Source organism: Aquarana catesbeiana, linkage group LG06, assembly GCF_042186555.1.
Source record: "Aquarana catesbeiana isolate 2022-GZ linkage group LG06, ASM4218655v1, whole genome shotgun sequence".
Classification (NCBI taxonomy): Eukaryota; Metazoa; Chordata; class Amphibia; order Anura; family Ranidae; genus Aquarana; species Aquarana catesbeiana.
The window spans coordinates 347,478,903-347,502,435 of NC_133329.1; the positions used below are offsets into that span (position 1 = coordinate 347,478,903).

Consider the following 23,533-nt stretch of genomic DNA (forward strand, 5'->3'; position numbering starts at 1 on the left):
ATGCAGATCTCCCAAGAGTGGCATACACTTTCTTTCATTTTAGGAAAGTCTTGTGTAAGCTATGAGTCATTGTAGTCTTAGTTTACAAAAAGATTATATATTCCCCATGTGACAGTGCTGATTTGCCCAGCTCTGTCACATAGGGGTTGATTTACTAAAACTGAGGGGTGCAAAATCTGATGCAACTCTGTATACAAACCAATCGGCTTCCAGGTTTTATTGACAAAGCTTAATTGAACAAGCTAAGGTTAGAAGCTGATTGGCTACCATGCACAGCTGCACCAGATTTTGCACTCTCCAGTTTTAGTAACCCCATATAGTGATAGCAAGGATTACTTGCCACAAATTTGTGGCAGTGTTGAATTGTAAGTCTTGTAAACTTGCTGCACATTTTCACTGGCAAGTTGTACACTTGCAGAGCACCTGAAACTCCAGTTCTAGTTGACACTTTTGCAAATTGTAGCAAATCTGCATGGCAAGTCTCTAGCAAGAGCAAAGTTGCAGTGGTGAGTCTACAGTGAGAGCTCTGCAAGTCCCAGTGACCCCTGTGGTGGGATGACTATTGCACAACATAACTGAACCAGAACTTGCAGCAGAGTTGCAGAATGTTTGCAAAGAAAGTTGATCTGATCATGCAATGCAGACTTGCTGCAATTGTTCAACAAACTTGTGAAGCCCGGCAAGTCTAGCAATAGCTTAACAAGTCATTTTCAAACTTGCAGCACAATGGCTTGCTATCTGGGATGCTCCTTCACACTCAGAAGTACCAGGTATTTCCTTCATTCCTTAGCACCAAAAAGAGCAGCAAGGGAGCAAAGAAAAGGAAGTACAGTATATGCTGCCGCGGTTGGGGTGGATAAACCAAACCCATTGCTTTGCCCTGAATAGACAGAGGACATAGTTTCTTTATTCAGAAAAATAGCCTGAATCTGACTGCAAATATTAACGAACACTTTTCTCAGAGTCACCCTTAAAACATGTATCAAAAGCAAAATAGAATGCTCAGTTTGTTAGAACTACTGTTCATATATGGAAAATAAAAGCATGTTGTTTTAATATATATTATCTATATATTTTCTGTATTTTTTTCTCTATAAATGTTTATGACCTGTATACAAGCACATGTGCAGTGTAAAGGCTAGTGTCACAGTGTACAGGTCACAGGATTCCGATGTGAACAGACCTTTCATTCACAAGGGTCATTGTACTTTCAGCAATAAATAATAAAGTTCTCCAATTTGGCTAAGCCTGAGGGACCAAGTGGAATTTAGCAATTGCTCCATACTACAACCCGTTGATTAATATACAAAACATTCCACGCACCACATCCTTTCTCATCGCTGTTATCCAAGCACTCATCTATCCGGTTGCAGACTTTGACAGCTTCAATACAGTGGCCATTGTCACATTTAAAGAAGTGCGGTGCACAGGTTGGCTCTGGAGTGCGGCAGAGATGTTCCACTTCATCGGATTCATCTCCACAATCATTGTCCCCATCGCAGACGTAGGCCCTGGTGATACAACGACCATTCTGACAGGTGAACTGCTGCTGCTGACAGGGTGGATAGCTGCATCCTCTTTCATCGCTGCTATCTCCACAGTCATTGCGTCTGTCACACCTGGTGGATCAAGCCGGTGAGAGGGAATATTAGACAGTATGTTCCATACTTTGTGCATGTCCAGCTTATTTGTAGAGCACACCAGGGTATGTAAGTAGTCATAGAACTATTCAAAGGTCGCAAACTATGTTTGCTAGTCAGTGTACTTCAAAGGTACCTTCCACAAGTATACCAGTAGTAACTTTTATTTTATACTGCCACCTGGAATTTCCTGAGAGAAACACGGAGGCTGCTATCGGTTACTTCATATTTTGCTCATTCTGGCTGCATGGTCATCAAAACAGCCAGGGTCAGCAAGAGTGGGCCTCCAACTTCTCTTAGAAGAGGTTTACTTTACAGTAATACAAAATACATTGTGAAAATAGATTTAAAGTCTTTGGATCCCCAGCACTTCCTGGTTTTAATTTGTCCAGGCCTTCTATATGATTTAATTCACATGACTCTTCCCTCTGAATCTATCCAGCTCCATTGGACAGATTAACGGAAATGATCCTCATGACATCAGTCTTCGATGATGCAGCATATGACCAGGAAGTGCATTTTGGATATGTTGCAGGGCCACCTATGGACTTTAGATTTGTTTCAATAGCATTCATCTGTAAAATACTGTACCTAGAAGCAACTTAAAGTGGTTGTAAAGCCACTTGTAATGTCCCTACAATCTGTTCTCTTAGGTAACAATATATGCACCACTGTATGTCCTTTATTTAAAAAAAGCAGATATCTACCTTACATCAGAGCATCTCCTGGAGCTCACATGACTGGCCGCCTCTCTCCTCTACCCGTCTCACAGCTGCAGCAGAAGGGTCTGAAAACTCCCGTCAGCCAGAGGAGAGGAGAAGAGAGGCGGGCGGTCACATGAACGCCGGGCGACGCTCTGATATAAGGTAGATATTGGCTTTTTTTAAAAATAAAGGACATACAGTGGGGCGCATATTGTTACCTAACAGAGCAGATTGTAGGAACATTAAACTGTTATGAAAGCAGTAGGAGCGGAGGATCGGGTTCGGACAGAGCTGAGAGGGAGGAGAGGAGAGGAGAGGGGGGGGGAGGACACAGGAGAGCAGAGGATGACGGAGGCACATAAAGGGACCACGGTGTCAGGGCTCAGCAGCCATGATAAACTGTGGTCAGTTTACGCGGGGGGGGGGGGGGGGGGGCAGAACCAGGCAGGATAAGCCAGGTATTTCAGGTGATACAAGGGGCCAATTTACACAGCACAAGCACTGTGCTGTATTACATGCGTTAATGGAACGGGATCCTTTTTTTTTTTTTTAGGGTTACAAACACTTTGAAGAAGAACCAAATCTGGAAGCTGTGCCAAAATAAAGGCAAACAGAGGACAAATCCCAAGTCACCAGTATTGCCTGTGGTTTCCCTGCTGCTGATCTTTTACTATTACAACACAGGGAAACACAGTTGATGCATTCATGCATTCACCATAAACTTGTACGCAGAACACTCAATAATCTAAAGCGAGAGGGGATGAAAGCACAGAGAAGTGCCCATAAAGGGGGCTCCAAAAAGGAACAAACTACGGTATCTCGTAGAAAATTTCAAGTTTATTAATCACAAAATATGAAAAAAGTCACCATAGCTTCATACTTTGTGATTAATAAACTTGAATTTTTTGAAGAGATACCGCAGTTTGTTCCTTTTTGGATCCCACTCGATGGGCACTTCTCTGTGCTTTCATCCCCTCTCTCTTTCCATTGACCATAGGCTCCAGGAACACCACCTACCAGCTTTGGTGAGTCGGTTGCTATAATTAGATATAATCCTGAGTGTACCACTGTTATTTATTGTTTGTTGTTTATACTCAATAATCTGCCTGCCTTATTTGCAGATAAAGTGCCACAGTCTTATGCTGTGTGTTAATTTGAGTTCATAATAGTGGCAGACTATGTAACAAACCTGAAGCTGCTTCTGATGCAAAGCCCATTGCTACAGGCAAATTCAGCACTGGAACAAGATCTTCTTGTACAATTCTGATGTTCATCGTAGGCATCAGAGCAATCTGCATCTCCATCACAGACCCAGGATCGTGGAATACACCTTCTCTCAGGGGGTCTGTTGTTGATACAGGTGAATTCTGTTGGGGCACAGCTGCGGTTGGCTGTCAAAGAGATATGGTAGTTAGTTTGCTGGATATTTGGAGAGAAGAGAAGCATATTGAATCCACATTGGTAAGCAGGATTGGAAGAAAAAAATGGCTCCTGCTTTTAAGGAGACAGAGGTTTTAATTTTACAGCATACCTTACAGGCCAACTTGTAATGATACAAATGAATCTATTGGTAGACTAGGAGCTCTTGAGGATACCCAAGAAATCATGGAGACCATCTCTCTTTCTTGCTGTTGTGTTGCTTCAACCAATTAGGTGGCTTTACAGTACATGTATTGCATGTACTGGCTTATTACAAAAAAATGGTCATCATGTTACATGCATGAAAACAGTGAAGTAAATGCAAATCATAGGACCCAATTGCAAAATTGTTATAGCTTCTCCATCCCAACATAAAACACTGTATTTAGGGTAATTAGTAAGTTGCTTCTGCAGTGGTGAGAAAATAACAAGGACTGCCTGAAGAGACAAAAGATGGGGGGGATTTCCCAGCTGGAGAAAGAAGGGGGAAATGCCTTGAAGAGACGGAGTGGATGGAACCGTCCTGGAGTACAAAGGAGAGACTGCTCTGCAGAGAAAGAGTGGACGAGACTGCCCTGGAGAAAAAAAGCAGAGAGTGCCCTGGAGAAAGAAAGTGAAGAGACTGCTCAGGTAACGGAGAGTGAGAGACTGCCTTGTAGAAAGATACTGCCTTGCCTTCTTGTCTGCAGAGCTGTGCAGGGAAATGTTTAATTCTTCTTCCTAACTGGACTGTATGCACAACTTAAACCAATTGATCATTGCAGTCAGCCCAGCCTGAGAAAGTAAGAGCAAGCTTCCCTGCACAGCTCTGCACACCACCAATATCCATTACATAACTCATGAGCTCCACAGGGGTTCCTTGCCTTCTACAGCCATAGTTACAGCCTTACTTTGATAGTACCAGACAAAAATATGCACCAATGGAGGAAAAGCCAGACTAAATGAGAAAAGAGTCTAAATTAATTTACTGGTTTACACAAAAAAAAATCCAACACATTTTGGGGGCAGGAGAAGCTTCCCTTTCATTAGAGCTTCAGTTAGAATACGAACCTTGGCTCAAAATAGTAGGCTTGTGCAATTTATTTCGTAACAAATCAAAATTCGGACAAATTTTGCATCTTTCAGACATTTGGATGCATCCGAATGTCCGAATAAAAAAATAACGAATTTCAACGAATACGAAAGAAATTATATCGGATATAATGAATTAATTTGACATGATTCGGTAATTCATTAAAGATCTAATGAAACAAAAGGTCAACTCAAAGTAAATCTTACAGTCCAATCAGCTGATTAATTTTGTGCTGGAGGTTGGATTACTGGCAAAGTGCATTCCTGAGAACTGAGTGAGAAGGGTATTGTATTGTGTTTGAGCAGAGGAGAAGAGATATTGTCATTGTGTTAATAGATTCAATAAACAAACGACTTTCCAAACTACGAATCATTATCACAAATATATATACATACATAAATATCGAATTTCAATGAATACAAACTAAATTATAGCGCAAATAACGAATGAATTTGACATGATTCGAGATTGAGTATAACGAATATCGACACTACAGAAATAATGAATTATCCGAAAACGTATTAACGTAACATAACGAATATAACAGAACGAAATTATGTATTTTACGAATGACAATGAACCAAAACTAAACAAAATTTTCCGTTGTGCACAAGTCTACAAAATAGGGCTTTCCTGTGTGAAAGGAAGCCAACTGCTGCGGCAGGCCATAGATTATGCGACTTTCTTTCCTGTAACCACAGTCAGTGTTGATGGGGGAAACCTGCGGAGCCATCCCTGCCGGGAAAACACAATGATTATTGCTAGCAGCTATAGCCACTGGCAATAATCACATGCTAGGAATCCAACATGCTGGTTGTACCCAAGTTGGTCAATGGAATGTCTTGGGTACAATCAGCCTGCAAGCAGATTGATGGAATCTCAGCCGGTCCCTAAACCGTCCAGGATTTAAACCATCTATAGCCGGCTTTAGTCTAAACCAATAAATTCATTTAGACTCTTTTATCATTTGGTCTAGCGCTCCTTCCATTGGTGTATAATTTTTTTGGGGGTACCCACAGGTAGCCCCGCCTGTTGTAAGTAGCCTGAATATTTTTGTCCTCTCACTACTTTGTATGAACTCATATCAAAGTCTCACTGCCCCTTGGATGCTTTTTCCTTCTGTGTTGCTTTGGAAGTAAAGTGCATTTTAGCAGAGTTGGATTCCATTCTGTGCTCATTATGTACACAAATGAGGTTGGCCTGTGCTGGTTCATGGACTGTGAAGACACATGCTCTTAGCTCCACTGCCAATGATGGCTGTACCTCTTCAGTATCGGGAAACTGACTGCCACAAAAGTAAAATGCATACGCACAACTGGGAACTTACAGGCCCGCTCCAGGGAAGAGGACAGACAGAATGGAATCAGACTGTGGAAAAGCATGATTCTCAAAGTGGTTGACAAAATGACCAGTTTCCATTGAAGATCTAGTAAGATTACAGCAAAGAAGGCATATGCCAGACACATGGCAAGCCAGTCTTTTAAACTGAACACAGAGCAGGTTTTGGAACATAGACAGAATAATTTTGATTGCTTAGCTCAGGGGTCTCCAAACTACGGCCCTCCAGTTGTTCAGGAACTACAATTCCCATCATGCCTAGTCATGTCTGTGAAAGTCAGAGTTTTACATTGCTTCCTGGGATGTGTAGTTCCGCAACAGCTGGAGGGACATAGTTTGGAGATCCCTGGCTTAGCTCTTACTTTATTCTTTGAAAATTACAAATATCTTAAATGTGCATTAAGATCATTGTCCCCAGTGGTGGCAACACTAGCATGTGTAATACACATACAGTATACTCTGTGCTGGGGTCTTACCACAGTTATGTCTCTGGTCCTCATCACTCATATCGCCACAGTCATTATCACCATCACAAACCCATGTTGCTGGGATACAGCGGGTATCATCGCACCTGAACTGGTCACTTGAGCACGTCCGCACATGAGCCACTGCAATAAATGAATACAGTTGTCGATTGTTACAGAAAGAACGAGACATATAAGAGATTTCCTGATGTTATCTATGCGGTAAGGCATTCTTTGGCAGGAACATTCTCAGCAGAATGTAGAACAACAAAGCTAGTATCTTCCCTGCTTCATACCAGATCGCTGCTGATAAGAAGACACTAATCACTTAATAGACATTCTCCTCCACTATTACAGGCAGAGTTTGTACAAATGTATCTCTGTTGTATGCAGTATACATACAAGGATGTAGCTGGCCAGTAGTAGGAACCACAATAAAATGATCTCAGAGTATCTGTAAAAAAAAGTAGACGGCCTAACACAGACAGAAAAGCAGGAAACTGTTTTACAAGTTCTGACTGACCATTTAAATAGTTAGCACCTATACTTTCTTTCCTTGCAGCTAATAGGCAATCCTTGTAGATAGCCCTATGAAAACGATGTTTCTCTGAAGGTGTCCTCCACTGCATCATGCTGGTAAAGAATAAAAGCATAGGAAGCTCCCATCAGTTTTGGGGGAGTAGAAGTGTCCAAACTGAAACAAAAATGCATGCATTTTAAAAAGAGGATGAAGTCCCTGGAAAAGCGTCATGCATACGCCCTCTCCCGCATCGACCAGGCATTTTGACCCCTCTCATCCCCGTGTGCAACTGAGAAAAGCACCACTAATATCCATACCTTGAGCTGGCTGGCTCCCTGTCATCCTTGGTCTCTGTTTTCTCAGTGATGCCTACAGCCTCACACTGATTACAGCTGCTTGGTCTCAGGTGTTCCCTATCCATGCTGTTGCCAACTTCTACATTGAGGTGATCCTACCCAGATCTTCTGCGGGAGCTGCAGAGGTTCCAGTCTCGGTCCGTTCTCCTGCTCAGACATCTATCCATCCAGTTGCCTCATCCTTTCCTCTACCCTGTTGATGGTCTACAGATACAGATGAAAGTTCCAATAGACCAAGTGACACTGCACTTCTCCTAGGAGCGCCGTATGTGTACACTCTTTGGATTTGCTATATGTATTCTTTCAAACTGCTTCTAACCTTGTGGGAACAAACAAAATCTCAGTGCCTGTGACACGAGGAGAGCTTCTATCATTCAGCATAATGAATGAGAGGAATGTAGGAAAGCAAATACTTAAATGGTGTACAACTGTGTGTGCAATGTATGTTTTATTTATTCCAGGTACTTATATAGCGCCGTCAATATATGCAGCGCTTTACATATACATATACATTTTACATTCACATCAGTCCCTACCGTCAAGGAGCTTACACTCTAAGGTCCCTAACTCACATTCATACATACTAGGGACAATTTAGACAGGATCCATTTAACCTACCAGCATGTCTTGTACCCAGAGGAAACCCACGCAGGCACAGGGAGAACATGCAAACTCCAGGCAGGTAGTGTTGTGGTTGGGATTTGAACCAGCAAACCCATGCCACCCATGTTAGCCTGTCTTCTGGAAAGTAACCAAAAATCTTTGTTGTATAATATTAACACCAACTTATTTTTAAACCACATCTTGTTTTTAATAAGACCCCAGGTCTTCCTTGTATGAAGAAATGCATATGTGACACATGTTCATTTGAAATGTTTAGTGCAAGCACTTACCACAAGATGATGGTTCATCTGAGCCATCGGCACAGTCCACTCCCCGATCACAGTACCAATGGCCGGGAATGCAGCGCCCGGAGGCACAGCGGAATTCACTCTCTGTACATGTCAGTGTAGCTGGAAAATAGTTTGGAAAGGACTGTTATATTAATGTCCAGAAAAAAGTGCTGTCTTCAACGTTTTTATAAGAAGTTTAGGTGGTTCTAGCAAAAGATATTTTGAACTGACACAAATGATGACTCCAACTTTCTGTTCAAAGTGCATTGTGGTACATTACATAAAATACAGCAGGAACAACATTTTCAGGCATTAAGATGCATTACAGTCCATTTATTTTGAATCAGCTACCTAACCTAAAGCAATGCACCTCAGCACAGTAAAATGTAATGGGGGTTGCACTTGAGGCACACTATTATATTATTTTCAAGCTGACCACCACTGAAGTAACTCCAGATGCCTATGTAGTTCTCTGCAACAAGCATCTGACACAGAACAGCAACCTCTGTGAGTTGTTACAAAGTTCCAAGGTTGCAGTCTGACCATGGGGGATGAGGAGACAGAGGAAATGCTATCTTCTGCCTGCAGCAGACTGATGAGGCTAAATTTGACCGGAGCTCAATGGCTACTTTTTAATGATCAAGTGTAGAGCTTTTGTGAAAATGTATACTTTTATTGTGGCTTATTGGAAGTTTATTCATGAAGACTTAAAACCATACCTCCCATCATTTTGAGATGGGAATGAGGGACACCTACTAGCAAATGTATGCAGGCAGAGGACACGCCCCCTGACACACGCCCTTAAAGGAGAATTAACCAAAAAAAGTTGAATTAAATACACAAGGGTATTTTTTTTTTACCACTACTATTCCTTTATAATGGCTTTTAAAATTTACAAATGCAGCAATTTAGAAATTGGATGAAGTGTTTCCCCGGTGCTAAACCTTTTTGAAAGAGAAAAAAGTGCATTTTATATACAACTATATAGATCAGATCAAAATGAGGGACAAATGACTGTACCTTCTGCTGATATTGTGTTTCCAGCGCGATGGGATTGCGCTGGAAATCACCAATGCAAGGCTGTGCTTCTCACGCTCGCCGCCCCCACGAGATGCCGCGCATCCATAGGAATCCATTAGGGGCGGCGAGCCGGAGGAGCGACAGAGCTCGGCGCTGGCTCCCGCAACGGGGCTCGCAGGTGTCAATCTCGCCGAGATTAACACAATATCGGCGGCACCTACTGTAGCAGGAAAGAGGGACAGAGGGACATTGTTCCAAATAAGGGACAGTCCCTCGAAATCAGGGACAGTTGGGAGCTATGCTTAAAGCATTTGTTACCCCAACATTTCATATTCCTGATATGTGCCTGCTGTACCATGTACTTGTATGAAACAGTATTCTGTCCTCTTTGTATTGCTTCATGTGTGCAAAATTCCTGGTATTCCTGCTAGTCCCCTTGCTTTCCGATTAAAAACGGGCCACACTAAGCAGGAGAACACATGATGGTCAGTTCTTTAGCTATGCTGGGAACTCAGCTTGCTCTCCTTCAATGATCAGACTTGTCCTGACACCTCCCTGCACAGCCATTCACTGGGAAGCTCAGTGTGCTGCTGCTTATCCTCCCCCCAGCTGAGAATAGAGGGAATGTAATCACTTATAAAAAAAAAGGGAAAAAAGGTATTTATATATTTCTTTATATCTAAACAAAAATGTTTTGCCTTTCATATCTCTTTTAAATTGAATGAAGGTGATTGTTTACAATCACTTTAAAGTTACCGTGGGATCCACTTTAAATATTGCAGGAAACGTTGCGGCTGAGGTAAAGTTTAGAATGCCATCGGTGTTCCTGTTTCTGTTTATAGTTTTAAATGCATATGTACATATGAGCAGTCATTTGTAATCACTGTATTTGCAGGCCGTACATCTTGCTTAGTAATGAAATACGTGTCTGTGCCTTAACCATGCTTTTCTCCTAATAAAAGTCTATCGGCTTGCTAGACTTATTCAAGCAATATACCCTTTATATAGCTTACCCAGTAGACTTTATATAGCTTATCCAGTAGACTTTATATAGCTTACCCAGTAGCTAATTCTAATTGTGTTTAGCAAGAATGATAGCGGTGTGTCTGAAATGCAGACAGGCACTAGAGGAATTTTTTATAGCTTTATATTAAACATGATCATGAGAAAAAAATGGAAATGCAAGTACAATCTTAAAAGTCAAATGACTTTCGAGTAAACGTCACAATAACTTTTACCTACAAAATCCATTATTCATTCCTTTATCAAGACATTAGCTACTTTAGTACTACAATATACCCCCAGGCTATACCTCAATGCTGCTGAATTTGTATCCCTAGCTGAGGGTTTTAGTTACAGTGCAGAAATCACTACCACTTTTTGCTGTTTAGTACATTTTACTATCTATAATAAAAATATAGTTTAAAAAAAAGCTACTTTACATCACGCTAAAGGAGAATGTAAATCAGAATAAAATAAAATTAGTTAGCCTATATAGTTATATTCAATAGATTTTTTTGAGTTGAAAAAAAAATATTTTTCAGCAGGCGTGGTTTATTCTTTTGTAGGCATCTGATGGATGAATTACATGGTGTGTGATGGCTTGTTTGTTGCCCAGAAGCAGGGAAGGTCCTCATTTTATAGTTCTCAAATGTTCTGGAGCAAACAAAGCCTCTTAAATATGGGTCAATAGATATGTGTAATGACAATGTATTTATTGGCTTAGTGTTTTCCTTTGAGTACTCTTAACATTTACAAGTACTAACTTTGCAAAAACATTTATTACTCTACTTTTGGCTTTATTGCTTCCTCAGCTCTAAAGTCAGCTGTAAAGCTCTGTTGTTCTAGCGGTGATTCGTAATCTGATTAAACAGGAGAGCATTTACCGCAGTGAGTGGGGCTTTCATCGCTCATATCTCCACAGTCATTATCCCCGTCACAAAGATAAGTTCGAGGAATGCAAATGTTGGTGCTGTGACATTTGGTGTATCCAGATTGACATGTGCGATCGGCTTTAAAAGAGAACAAGGAAAAAGTGCTGAAAAATACCTCAGTAAGCCAAATTATCCACAGGCAATAGAAACATTTTTTTTCTTTATTAAAAACATTTGTATTGCTTTAAGTATATTAAACAAAAATTCTGTATGGTTATTAAAATTTAGCACACAAATGTGTAGCTTTGTGTTTTAATATAAATTGTATCTAATACTGAAATGTTCTTTTTAGTTTAGATCGAGTCAGGCCTTAGCTGCTACAGAATGAATGAAGAGGAAGCTCTTTATACAGAGGCCCCCTGTTCATTCAAAAACTGAAGTACAGTAAACATAAGGGGGGTGCATAGTGGGGGGTGGGGGGGATCAAAGCTACAGATGATGGGGAACCTGGTCTGGAAAGGGTGTGATCAGAGCAGCAGAGGAGTGGGGGCATTTCCAGAAACCGATCTCCCTGTGGCTCTCCCTGCAGCAGCTGACAGTATGCAGGAGAGAGAGGAGGAGAAGCCAGCTATATTGCAGGGAGAAGGAACAGTCTGCACAAAGCTGCCCAGGCCCCACTGTTGAACTGATAGAGCTTGGCCCCCATACAGGAAAGCCAGTGCTACCCCCTTATCAGCAACCCTGGATAGAGTGATGGAGAGTTAAGCTAACCATACACATTTAGCTTTTACTTGTTATGTCCATGGACTGAACGAAAGAAAATCAATCTATTCCCCCATCCACGCTAAAAAGCATGCATGAAGGATTTTTTCATGCTGGCTAAAGCTACTATATAGTTCGATTCCACATACCTGTCTGTGTCTCCTACAGATTTAAGTCTGGGAGGTTACTCCACATTTCTTATTGGATTTTTAACAAGCAAGCATGATACCTGATAAAGAGGGATGCTTTGATCCCAAAAACTTTTTTTTTTTCCCTGCTTGTGACTTCAATCACAACCATCAATAATAAAGGATGTATGGACTTCTAAATGATCATATGGCGCTCGATTCCTTCCAGTCAGCTATTGCATTCAGACAGCCTGCACCTGCAGCTGCTTGAATACACGAAGTTTGATCTGATAGGATGTATTCACTGTTTGGATGAGAATTTTTCAACCAACATATGTTAAGCTGGGTGGTACCAATATTTTAACCCATGGCTTGAATTTTGGCCAATTCAGCAGGAATCAGCCTAAATTCGAGCTGTGTATGGCTAGCATTAGAAACCCTTACCCATTTTTTGTTGCCAGTGTTGTCCCTCCCTATTTTTTTTCTGATAATACAATTTGACAAATACAGATTTATACAGTGCTGAAATGACATACAGGAAAAGATAATGAAAGTCAACTGGGTATGAAATCCAATATACTAGAGCAGTTGCCTCCAAACTCCGGCCTTATGCTTACCTTTATCTGGCCCTTGGAGCACTATTCCTCCCACTGACACCAACGATGGGGCATAATTCCTCCCACTGACACTAATTATGGGGCACTATTTCTCCCACTGACACCAATACTACCGTACTGGTGACCCCACAACTACCGTACTGGTGACCCCACAATAGGGATAAAACTTTTTCGCAGAAGAGAGTTTAATAAGACTCGTGGCCACTCATTAAAATTAGAAGAAAAGAGGTTTAACCTTAAACTACGTAGAGGGTTCTTTACTGTAAGAGCGGTAAGGATGTGGAATTCCCTTCCACAGGCGGTGGTCTCAGCGGGGAGCATTGATAGCTTCAAGAAACTATTAGATAAGCACCTGAATGACCGCAACATACAGGGATATACAATGTAATACTGACATATAATCACACACATAGGTTGGACTTGATGGACTTGTGTCTTTTTTCAACCTCACCTACTATGTAACTATGTAACTATGTAACCAATGATGGGGTACTATTCCTCTGACTAATATCAATTATGGGGAACTATTCCTCCTCCTTCTGAGCACAGGTGCAATGTGAATGTTTTACCACCACTGACTGTCAAGCCTGAACCATTGTTACTCCCATTGACACTCCCATTGGCAATTTCTATTCCCAATGGCCCAAGTCTTTAGCCAAAGCCAACACACTGGCCCTTTGTTTAGAAAGTTTGTAGACCCCTGTACTAGAGTCACAGTCAGGTGGAAAACACAATAGGAATGGCGAAATCTCAAGGTTGTAGTGGACGATATAAAGCTCAGTTACTTTTTTTTTCTTTTTTATATTATTTAGGGGTGGAAGCGAAAGGGAAATCACCCTCCCCATTAGGCCTGGTGACCATTATCACAAGACAAAAACTGAAGGAATATGCAAAATTTTGAGTTGTTCTAATAGGAACATCTGTTCTGGTGACAAGTGGGGGATGTCTTCACTTTGGAGAAATTTCCTCTCCCTTCCTGTGTTGCATCAAGGAAGGAAGTGAAGGTAAATCTCCCCAATTGAGGCACAAATTGCAAAAAAAAAAAACTAACAGGGGATTTAACCATAAGCTACTATGTTTTGGCTTTATACATCCTTATCAAACTGTTTATTGAACATGTTTGACTTACGGCAGTTTCTCTCATCTGATGTGCCATTGTCATAGCAGTTATTCACTCCATTACATACATAGGAGCGGGAGATGCACCTTCCATTGTTACAGGAAAATTCAGTGTTTGGGTCACAGGTCCTGAAAAGACATCCAGCCTCGTCGCTGTTATCACCACAGTCATTATAATGGTCACAGCGGTAGTGATAAGGAACACACTTTCCATTGCCACACGTGAACGCTGTCGGTGAGCAGGTATGGAAGGCTGATAACATAAAGCACAAAAATCCAAATGAAGATAAAAACATGATGCTGCACAAATGAAACAACAGGCAGCTTCTATATTGTTACCATACCTGCTAGAGCAAATACAGCTGCAAAACGGACTGCATGCAGGATAAAACAATCATTATTATTAGTAAATCATAGAAGCTACAGGTTTTTAACATATGTATGGTCACATTCAATGCACAAAAGTGGTTAACATAAGGCAAGACCTACAATATTTAATAAAGATGAACTGAGATCCATCAGATCTTACACAGACATGTTCATAAAAGGGGCTCCCTATTTTTTTTATTTATGAGTTTTTTCTCAAAATATTTAAGGGTCTATTTGCACTTGTCCATTTTTATGCAACAAAGAGTCGATTAGAAACCCCATTATTTCCTGTGTGGCTGGTTCACATCTATGCACTGCAATTTAGTGTGAAAGGCAGTGGGAAACTATATGAGTTCGTCCACACCTACAAGTGTGCTGCATGTACATGGAAATGTGTAGATTCAGCCTCAATAAAAAGTGTAACTAAAGGCAAACCTATTTTTTTAGTTTTGGATGGAGTGAAGATGGATTAGAACACCTGTCAGTTTTTATTGCTGTCTGTGTCCCTGTTAGAGAGATTCATCCTCTCTATTTGTTCTGTTTACTGTTATAATCGAAAATTAAATAAAATCCTAATTTTGGGTTGACACCAGAACAGTAATAGAGGGGAAATCCTCCAATGGAGACACTAGTTCTGGTGACACCTTGGAAATCCCTCTTTTGGAAGGATTTCCCCTGACTTCTTCCTCTTTTGGAGACAGGAAGTGAAAAGAAATCTCCCCTATGGGACACAGATGGGGGAAAAAAAAACTGACAAAGGTATAACCGTCCCTTACGCTAACCAAAATGAAAAAAAAAAAAAGTTTTGCCTTTAGATACACTTTAAACTTGCTCTAGTGCTATGTGACTCCATCTTGATCGACTATTATCACAACAAGAAACATTTTGGAAGCAAGTGTGGGATCAGCATTAACCTTCTTAAGCACCTCCTTCCTAAAACTGTAAACAAAAAAAAAACGTGTCTTTTGTACTGTTGGTGTTTTTTGCGGCATATTTGTTTTCTCAGAGCTACAGATGCTCTTTAAAGTGTAAGTAAACCCTCCTATCGTTTTCAGCCAAGGAAGCTGCCATGATGCTGCACATGTGATCAGTTATGACACCAGCCATTGGATAGTTTGACAGTTTGGTTGAGAGCACAACCAATGGGAGTGTTACATTTCCAGCACGTGCCGGAAATGAAACTGTTTTATGGATGGGTTTACTTCTGCTTTAAGCTAAACTCAAGAGAAGCCATTATATAAGCAGCTAAATACATGTTATATGTAAACCGGCCAAATTATATTTCAAATTCTACAATTCTGTGCAAATAGTTGTTTTGATCCTAGCACTCCTGCAAGGCAGCACAGCTAGGTCCCCAGCCTCAGCTACAAAAGCACAGTTTGATGAAGACTAAAAAAGCAACAGCACACTTCTGAGCCCTTATTGTGCTTTCCCTGTCAACATACAGTATGTGCACTGCAGCAAAGCTTGATTGACTGGCCCTCCCTCTTCTGGTGTCTGTGCAGTTCTTGACTGTGTTCACAAATATCTGACACAGATCAGCCCCTGCGGCAGCCTCTGTGATTTGCTGTAGTTACAAAGGTTGCGGTCTAAACACTGGGGGCAGAAGTTCCAATCTGAGCGTTGCTCCATAGAGAATTACAAGGGGTATGTATAAAGGTTAAAGCCATGTACATACATTAGTGGCATTCATAAATATGATTTTTTTTTTTTGCAATTAATAAAAATCTGCTCTTTACATCTGCTTGGAGTTCAACTTTTTTAGTTGAATGCGATGAACAATTTTATTTTTTAACCTAAATATGAAGGTTTTTATTGTGCGTACAAATAAACCACTGAGCAATTAAAGTAGCAGAAAAAAAGTATGTCCACTTTCTGTTATTTTCAGATGACTGTGTTTTGTGTGCGATTGTCTATCTAGTCAGTACAAGTGAACAAAAAGCACATTTAACTCATACCGCATACACGTTCCAGTTCATCGCTGCCATCCCTGCAGTCATTATCATTGTCACATTTCCACCTTTCAGGGATGCAACGGCCATTAAGACATGTGAACTGCCCACTCTGGCACCTTGTGGCATTGTCCACAATGCAATCTTTGTTGTTGTTGGCCAAATACCAACTGCCAATTGATGGGCATTGACATTCCGCTCCATTAGGACCTGTTGCAGAAAAAAAAAAAAACACAAATTATTTCTGTACAGTAAATGATTGGTATGGGGTATTGCACTTGCCACACTCCTTTTTGCCTTATTAAAGCTGAACTCAAGGCACAAAAACCTTCATTTAGATATATTCCTCAATGGCCACAATTTATTTCATTCTCATTTCTGTAAACCTTGTGTCTCTACAAACCCAGATTGAAAAAGTGAAAATAAATGTGATATCAATAGCCTGAGCAGAGAGCAGAGCTGTGGGTGGGATGCAGCAGGTCCTCTCTTTACAGGCTCTCTAGAGAAAACTAAAGGGGGTGAATACAAAACCAGTCACCCTGCACAAGGATGATGATCACAGTAACTGGTATATATTACAAGAAGTCTAGTATTTAGGCAGTATTTGCATAGCCTGGAGGGCTGCTTTAAATTCCTATTTGTAATTCATATGGGAATAACAGAGCTTTAACCTCCCTGGCGGTATGATTATTTCGGATTTTAGGTGCTGAAAGCGGTTAACAATTATTTTGCATGGAAATTTGGCGTTTTATATTGTAGGCCTGTAATTCTTAACAATAACACACTTAAATCTGTCCAAACAAGAGTCTAGTAGATATCCCGGGTATGATGAAGTTTGAAACACAAAAACATAAATTATAATATAATAAGTAAAAATAAATAATTAAAAAATAAATAAATAAATAAATAAAATAAATTTCCCCACGATTCACTATCGCTCAATTCTGCAAGTGTTCTAATTTACTATCGCTGTTTTCTAGCTGGTCTAAAGCCACTTTTGACGTAAAGGGACACTTTTTGGTTGCTATGGACAATCTCCAGTTTCCAGGCAGAAAGAACAGTATATATAATATAAAACTGCATGCAGGGCATAGGACAAAGCACTGGGGACAAAAAGGATGTGAAATAATTTCATACAGTACTGTAATCTGTATGTAATCTGTAAGATTACAGTACTGTATGTGTTATGTTTTTACAATTTTTTGAATTTGCCGCAAGGTTCCGCCCCCGTGCGTCGCGCGGCTCGCAGGGAACGAAGCCTGGCACGGAGAGGCTTCGGAGGAGGAAAGAGCCTGCAGACACAGCGGGGGACATCGCAGGATCCCGGGGACAAGGTAAGTACACTGCACCAGGATCCTGCGATGTAATCCCGAGTGTGGCTCGGGGTTACCGCTAATGGTCCTGAATTTTAACCCCGAGCCACACTCGGGAAAACCGCCAGGGAGCTACGATCCCTTTCACACTGAGGCAGTTTTCAGGCGTTTTAGTGCTAGAAATAACTTCTAAATAGTGCCTGAAAACCGCCTCCCATTCATTTCAGTGTCTTTTTCACACTGGAGAGGTGCGCTTGCGGGGCGTTAGAAAAAGTCCTGCAAGCAGCATCTTTTGGGTGGTTTGGGAGTGCTGTATACAGCGCCCCCAAAATGCCCTGCCCATTGAAATTAATAAAGTGCCTGAAAAGAGGGAGCGCCGCAACAAGAGCATTTTTAACCCCTTCTAAGGGGTTAAAAGCGCCCCACTAGCACCCGAAAAGTGCCACTTAAACAGTGCTAAAGCACCACTAAAACGAACAGCGCTTAAGCACTAACGCGGCCACGGCTCAGTGTGAAAGGGGTCTAAATGAAAGCCTCACAATGGTCATTTAATGACTTTTATTTAATTAGTCAAAGGTCAAGTTAAAACATGTTGGTCTAGTTCTTGTAAAGTAAAATCTGATTGGTTGCCGTAGTTCACCATACTTTGGGGAGGATTTACTAAAACTGGTGCAAGCAAAATCTGATGCAGCCCCACATAGAAACCTATCAGCTTTCAGGTTTTATTTTTAAAGCTTAATTGAGCAAGCTGAAGTTAGAAGATGATAGGCTACCATGTATAACTGCACCAGAGTCTGAGTGCTTCAGTTTTAATACCCTCCCCTTTGTGTATTTCTGCCTCATGAAATAAGACCATATCACATAGAACAGACCAACATCCAAACAGTTTAACATTGAGGCTGGGTTCACACTATTGCAAATCACATGCGGTATCCCTGCATCCAATTCGCAATAGCAGGAGAATGTGACCGGCTCTCTCTGGAGCCGGTTCACATATCTCCGCTGCGACTCCAGTGCGAATTTGCACAGTCCTTTGTGTCTTTTGGTCCTTTTTTGGGTCTGAATTCAGTCCAAAATTCGGGCTGAAATCAGACCTGAAACGGTGAACGGGGATGCACCGGACCCCTGCTGGGAGCCGCATCGGCATCCAGTGTCAACCGAACCTGAAGGTGCTCAATCACATGGGGGGATGAGATCACTTAACTTGTACATCCACAGTTTCATGTATGTCTCATGCCTTTTCTCCCAAGCGATGCAAATTGTATGACATGGGGCTGATTTACTAAAAATGGAGAGTGCAAAATCTGGTGCAGCTGTGCATGGTAGCCAATCAGCATCTAACTTCAGCTTTTGAGTTGAGTTGCATCTTGATATAGCGTGGTCATTTACCCTGTAGGATCTCAACGCGCTTACAAACACATACACATTCAAATACACATACTAGGCCAATTTATGGAGAGGATCTGATTAACCTACCAGCATGTCTTTTTGGAGTGTGGGAGGAAACCCACACAGGCACAGGGAGAACATGCAAACTCCATGCAGATGGAGTCACGGTCAGGATTTGAACCAGCGACCCCATTGCTGCTAGGTGAAAGTGCTAACCACTACACCACTGTGCTGCCCTTTTTCAATTAAGCTTTGACAAAAACAATCTGGAAGCTGATTGGTCTCTATGCAGAGCTGCACCAGATTTTGCACTCTTCATTTTTAGTAAATCAACCCCAATACGAACTCTCATCTAATCACTAGCACTTGTAAAACCTGTATGTCAATACTACTGTTTATACTCCAAACAGTCAGCTTATAATTAAAAATGGTTTGTATTTGCAAAAATTGCTTATTTAGTATGAAACGATTTGGCTTTCAGTAAGAGTAGCTTGGGTCAGGTGACCTCATAACAGTTTCTGCCTTGCTATGATTTTGCTTGATATTGAACTCCCTGGCTATAAAATTGGATACCTGGAGCACAGATGTGACTGCAGCCACCATTGAATTGATCACACGGGCTGGCACACTGCTGCTGCTTGCTTTTAGCCAAGATGTGAATATCCATGGGACGCTGTGGCAGGTTCTGCACCATGATAATCTGATCTGACCCATCATGTTTATTGGCCCGGTAGATACTTCTTGTGTTCCAATCAGTCCAGTAAATGTGCTGGTCATAGAGTGTCATGGCAAATGGATAAATTGCTGTGCCGACCACAACTTCTCGGTTTGCACCTGTTAAAGAGCAGCGCTCTATTTTCTGTCTGTTAAGGGAAAAAAATTAAAAATTATATTTGAAGGTGCTTTTTTAATATTAGACTTCTTATTAAAATATACACCTGATGTTATCATATGTTATCTGACAAACGTTATGTATATTGATTAGTTTGGCTTATATGCATTTTACAATGCACAGTTCTACTTATATTGCCTTACTTGCCATTGTATATTTACTGCAGGTGTAAGAAGAGTATTGTACAGAAAGTTTGTCTGCAAAAAGCCTAACAAAAGGGAGCCCCAAAAAGCTTGCATATTTATACTTAGCCAATAAGGGTATCATTTGAACTCAACTTTTTGCACTCTAGGTGTTCAAACAGCTTTCCCTCAAACAGTGATCCTGATCTACAAGAACACATGAGACCTCTGGACTCTGGAGATGAGCCCACTGAAGAAGCTAACTCTGTCAGGTGGACTAATAGCTAGAATGAGAAGCGTTGGTACAAAATAACATTGCTGTTCTAAAGTACACCTTTAATGAGAGAATTGTGTAGGCTGCCATTGCTGACCTCTCCTTATGAGAATTTTGGTTACCTAGTTGTCATGCTGATGTTTAGCTTAAACGTCAGAGTCACTGATCCAAAATAAGTATAGTGAAAAGGAAATCTGAAACTTTACTGACACATTTACAGCATGTTTATTCCAGGTATATGGTTCAATATTACTAAAGTCAGGCATAGCCAAGCAGCTTGCATTCTCAGAAGGAGACCGGCCATGGCAGTCTCCCTATCACTCGTATGACAGCTTTATTTTAATGGGCTTTCACTGTTTGCCATGATTGTGCTAACTGGAGTTAGCACAATACACTTCCCCAAATTTGAAAAAAGAGGACAAGAGAACAATAGCTAAGGTTGCTCAATGGGGCAACAATAGGGTAGTGTTGGGTTTTATTTGAATTCTCTCAATAATTACCATTTGTTATTACATTATAAAAAGGTTTTATATACTTTGTGATACTACAACTCATTAGCCACAATAAAATCAGAAAGACTAGGCTGGAAGTAATATTAAATCAGGTAGGGCCCTGTGAGAGGTGATAGTACATACAAACTTGCATCAGCCCAGTAAATCCTCTCCTCTTCGTAATCCAGGGTCAGTCCATTTGGCCATACCAGACTTGTGTTCACAATGGCGGTGCGGAAGTTGCCTCCAAGGGTTGCTCGCTCTATTTTAGCGTTTGCTCCCCAATCTGTCCAGTACATGTAACTAATGCAAAGAATATAGGAACTATGTTATAAGAAGAACATTAAAAGCAATAATAGTTACGCCCTTAAAGTGATATTAAAGGTATTTTTTTTAAATAATAAATATGTTATACTTGCCTGCTTTGAACAATGGTTTTGCACAGAGCAGCCCCGATCCTTGGCTTCTCTGGTCCCCCGCCGGCGCTCCTGGCTCCTCCTCTTCTCTGAGTGCCCCCATAGCAAGCCGCTTGCTATGGGGGCTCTCGTGCGTGAGCCCTGCTCTGTGTATCTATAAGACATACAGAAGGGAACTTGGCCCCGCCCCCCACTCCCTCCTTACTGGCTGTGATTGACAGCAGCGGGAGCCATAGGTTTCGGGTGCTGTCCCCAGATCCCTGGACAGGTAAGTGTCCTTTTATTAAAGGTCATCAGTTGCTGACTTTTAATTTTTTGGGGGGAACTGAAGATTCTCTTCTAAGTAAGGTAAGACTCTATAGCTGCATTACAATCTAAAAGTAAAAATAATGAATGGATTAGCCATTAGCAGAAATTGGTCCTTCTCCATGAAAGGACCTTTTATTAGCTTAGTTACTGAAAATTACAAGAAGACACCAAATTACGGGAGAGTTTATTTTTGAGTTATTTTCTCTTCTAAGCACTGTATGTTTAACTCCCGACAAATACCTCATCCATCTCCTTCCTGGATCCAAATGAGAGCTTTGAGAGCTTACAGCATTATGAGCAGCACAAGGATGTTCACCAAGATGCAGTGGGGTTGATTCACTAAAACTGGAGAGTGTAAAATCTGGTGCAGTTTTGCATAGAAACCAATCAACTTCCAGGTTGAAGGTACCATGCACAGCTGATGTTGCACTCTACAGTTGTGGTAAATTGACCCCTGTGCATGTTCTCTGGTCACTTTTCAGTTTAAAAGCCTCCAGAGATTTTGCTGTGGAGTGTGTGTGTGTGTGTGTGTGGGTGTGTGTGGGTGGGGGGGAGGGGGGGCAGTTGCCTTATTCTAATGGGGCGTACACAGGGTCCGACTTTTCGGCTACAAAAGTCCGACGGATGCCGACGGACCAAATCCGGTGGACAATCCGATCGTGTGCGGGCTTCCCCGGACTTTCAGCTGACTTTTCCAGTCGCAAATCTGATGGACTTTAGATTTGGAACTTGCTTCAAATCTTTACGTCGTAACTCCGCCGGACCCAGAAATCCGCTCGTCTGTATGCTAGTCCGACGGACAAAAACCGATGCTAGGGCAGCTACTGGCTGCTGGCTATCAACTTCCTTATTTTAGTCCGGTGTATGTCATCATGTACGAATCCGTCGGACTTTGGTGTGATCGTGTGTAGGCAAGTCCGCCAAAAGTCCGTCGAAAGTCCGTCGAAAGTCTGTCGAAAGTCTGTCGGACAGGCTGTCGGACTTTTGTAGTTGAAAAGTCCGACCGTGTGTACGCCCCATAATACTGATGCTGAAATATAAAATAAGTATTTTCTTACACCTAAGTAAATGAGACATACCCTCTGCATGGGTCCAACATGATGGCTCTAGGCCGAGGTACTCGAGCAATCACGGTGCGATCAGATCCATTTAATGCCATAGATCTAATGGTCTGGTTTAAATAGTCACTATAGTAAATCCTTTTATGGATCCAGTCAAATGCTATCCCATCTGGAGCTCCCAGGTCTATAAAAAATATATAAATAAAAAAAGTTGAGTTATCAACACATTCAAGCATGAATAACAGCTACACAACAAAGTGATTTTTTAAAGTATAATAAACTAGTACAGCATTTTTTTTAGTTTTGGATAGAGTGGAGATAGATTAGAACACCTGTCAGATTTTTTTTTATTGCTGTCTGTGCCCCTTTTAGGGAGATTCACTCTCTTTAGGAAAAGAAAATCCCAAGATTTGGATTGTCCCCAGAACACAAATAGAGGGGAATTCTGCCAATGGGGACTCTAGTTCTGATGACAACTAGTGTTAATTTCATTGAGGAAAACATTTTTCGTCAAAATTTTTGTCAGCGGCCTTTTAAAAGTGATGAAAACTAAACGAAAAGTACACCACATTTTCATCCACTGACGAAAACTATGATGAAAATCAATTCAATTTTCATTAAAGGACGAAATCGGAAAGAAAATGTGAGGAAGGGCTGTTTAGCCTTGTGAACTTTCGGTTTCCACAGAGCTCCGCCTGTGTAGAGCTCGTGAGTGCTTCTGCTCTCATCAAGCAAGCGAGTTAGTAGTGTGCTTACTACTTAGCAGTTAGCACTGTGTAGCATTATAGGCCTCTTCAGACGACTGTCCAGAGCAGTACTGTGCATTACAGGCCTTCCGACGAGAGTCCCCACTCATGCCCGTTCAGAGGAGAGCACTGTGAGTGTATACATTACAGGCCTTTACTCAGACCATCCAGAGCACTGTGTACATTATAGGCCACCTTTGACCACTGGCAACCAGAGCACTGTGCATTACAGGCCTCCCCTCAGAGCTGAGACCACCATCCAGCACTGTGCAG

The 23,533-nt window shown here is 41.4% G+C and overlaps 1 protein-coding gene across 1 annotated transcript in view; it reads right to left on the reverse strand.

Moving 5' to 3' along the window:
• The window catches only part of LRP2 (LDL receptor related protein 2), a 375,159-nt gene that overhangs the window by 122,450 nt on the left and 229,176 nt on the right, over positions 1-23,533 (reverse strand). The window contains exons 40-49 of the mRNA XM_073634007.1: positions 22,533-22,698; positions 20,873-21,031; positions 19,523-19,812; positions 16,254-16,457; positions 13,937-14,179; positions 11,313-11,438; positions 8,407-8,526; positions 6,650-6,781; positions 3,534-3,735; positions 1,324-1,619 (exon numbers count right to left, since the gene is read on the reverse strand). Of these exons, the coding sequence (XP_073490108.1) occupies positions 1,324-1,619; positions 3,534-3,735; positions 6,650-6,781; positions 8,407-8,526; positions 11,313-11,438; positions 13,937-14,179; positions 16,254-16,457; positions 19,523-19,812; positions 20,873-21,031; positions 22,533-22,698 (1,938 nt within the window). The remainder of the gene's footprint in view (positions 1-1,323; positions 1,620-3,533; positions 3,736-6,649; positions 6,782-8,406; positions 8,527-11,312; positions 11,439-13,936; positions 14,180-16,253; positions 16,458-19,522; positions 19,813-20,872; positions 21,032-22,532; positions 22,699-23,533) is intronic.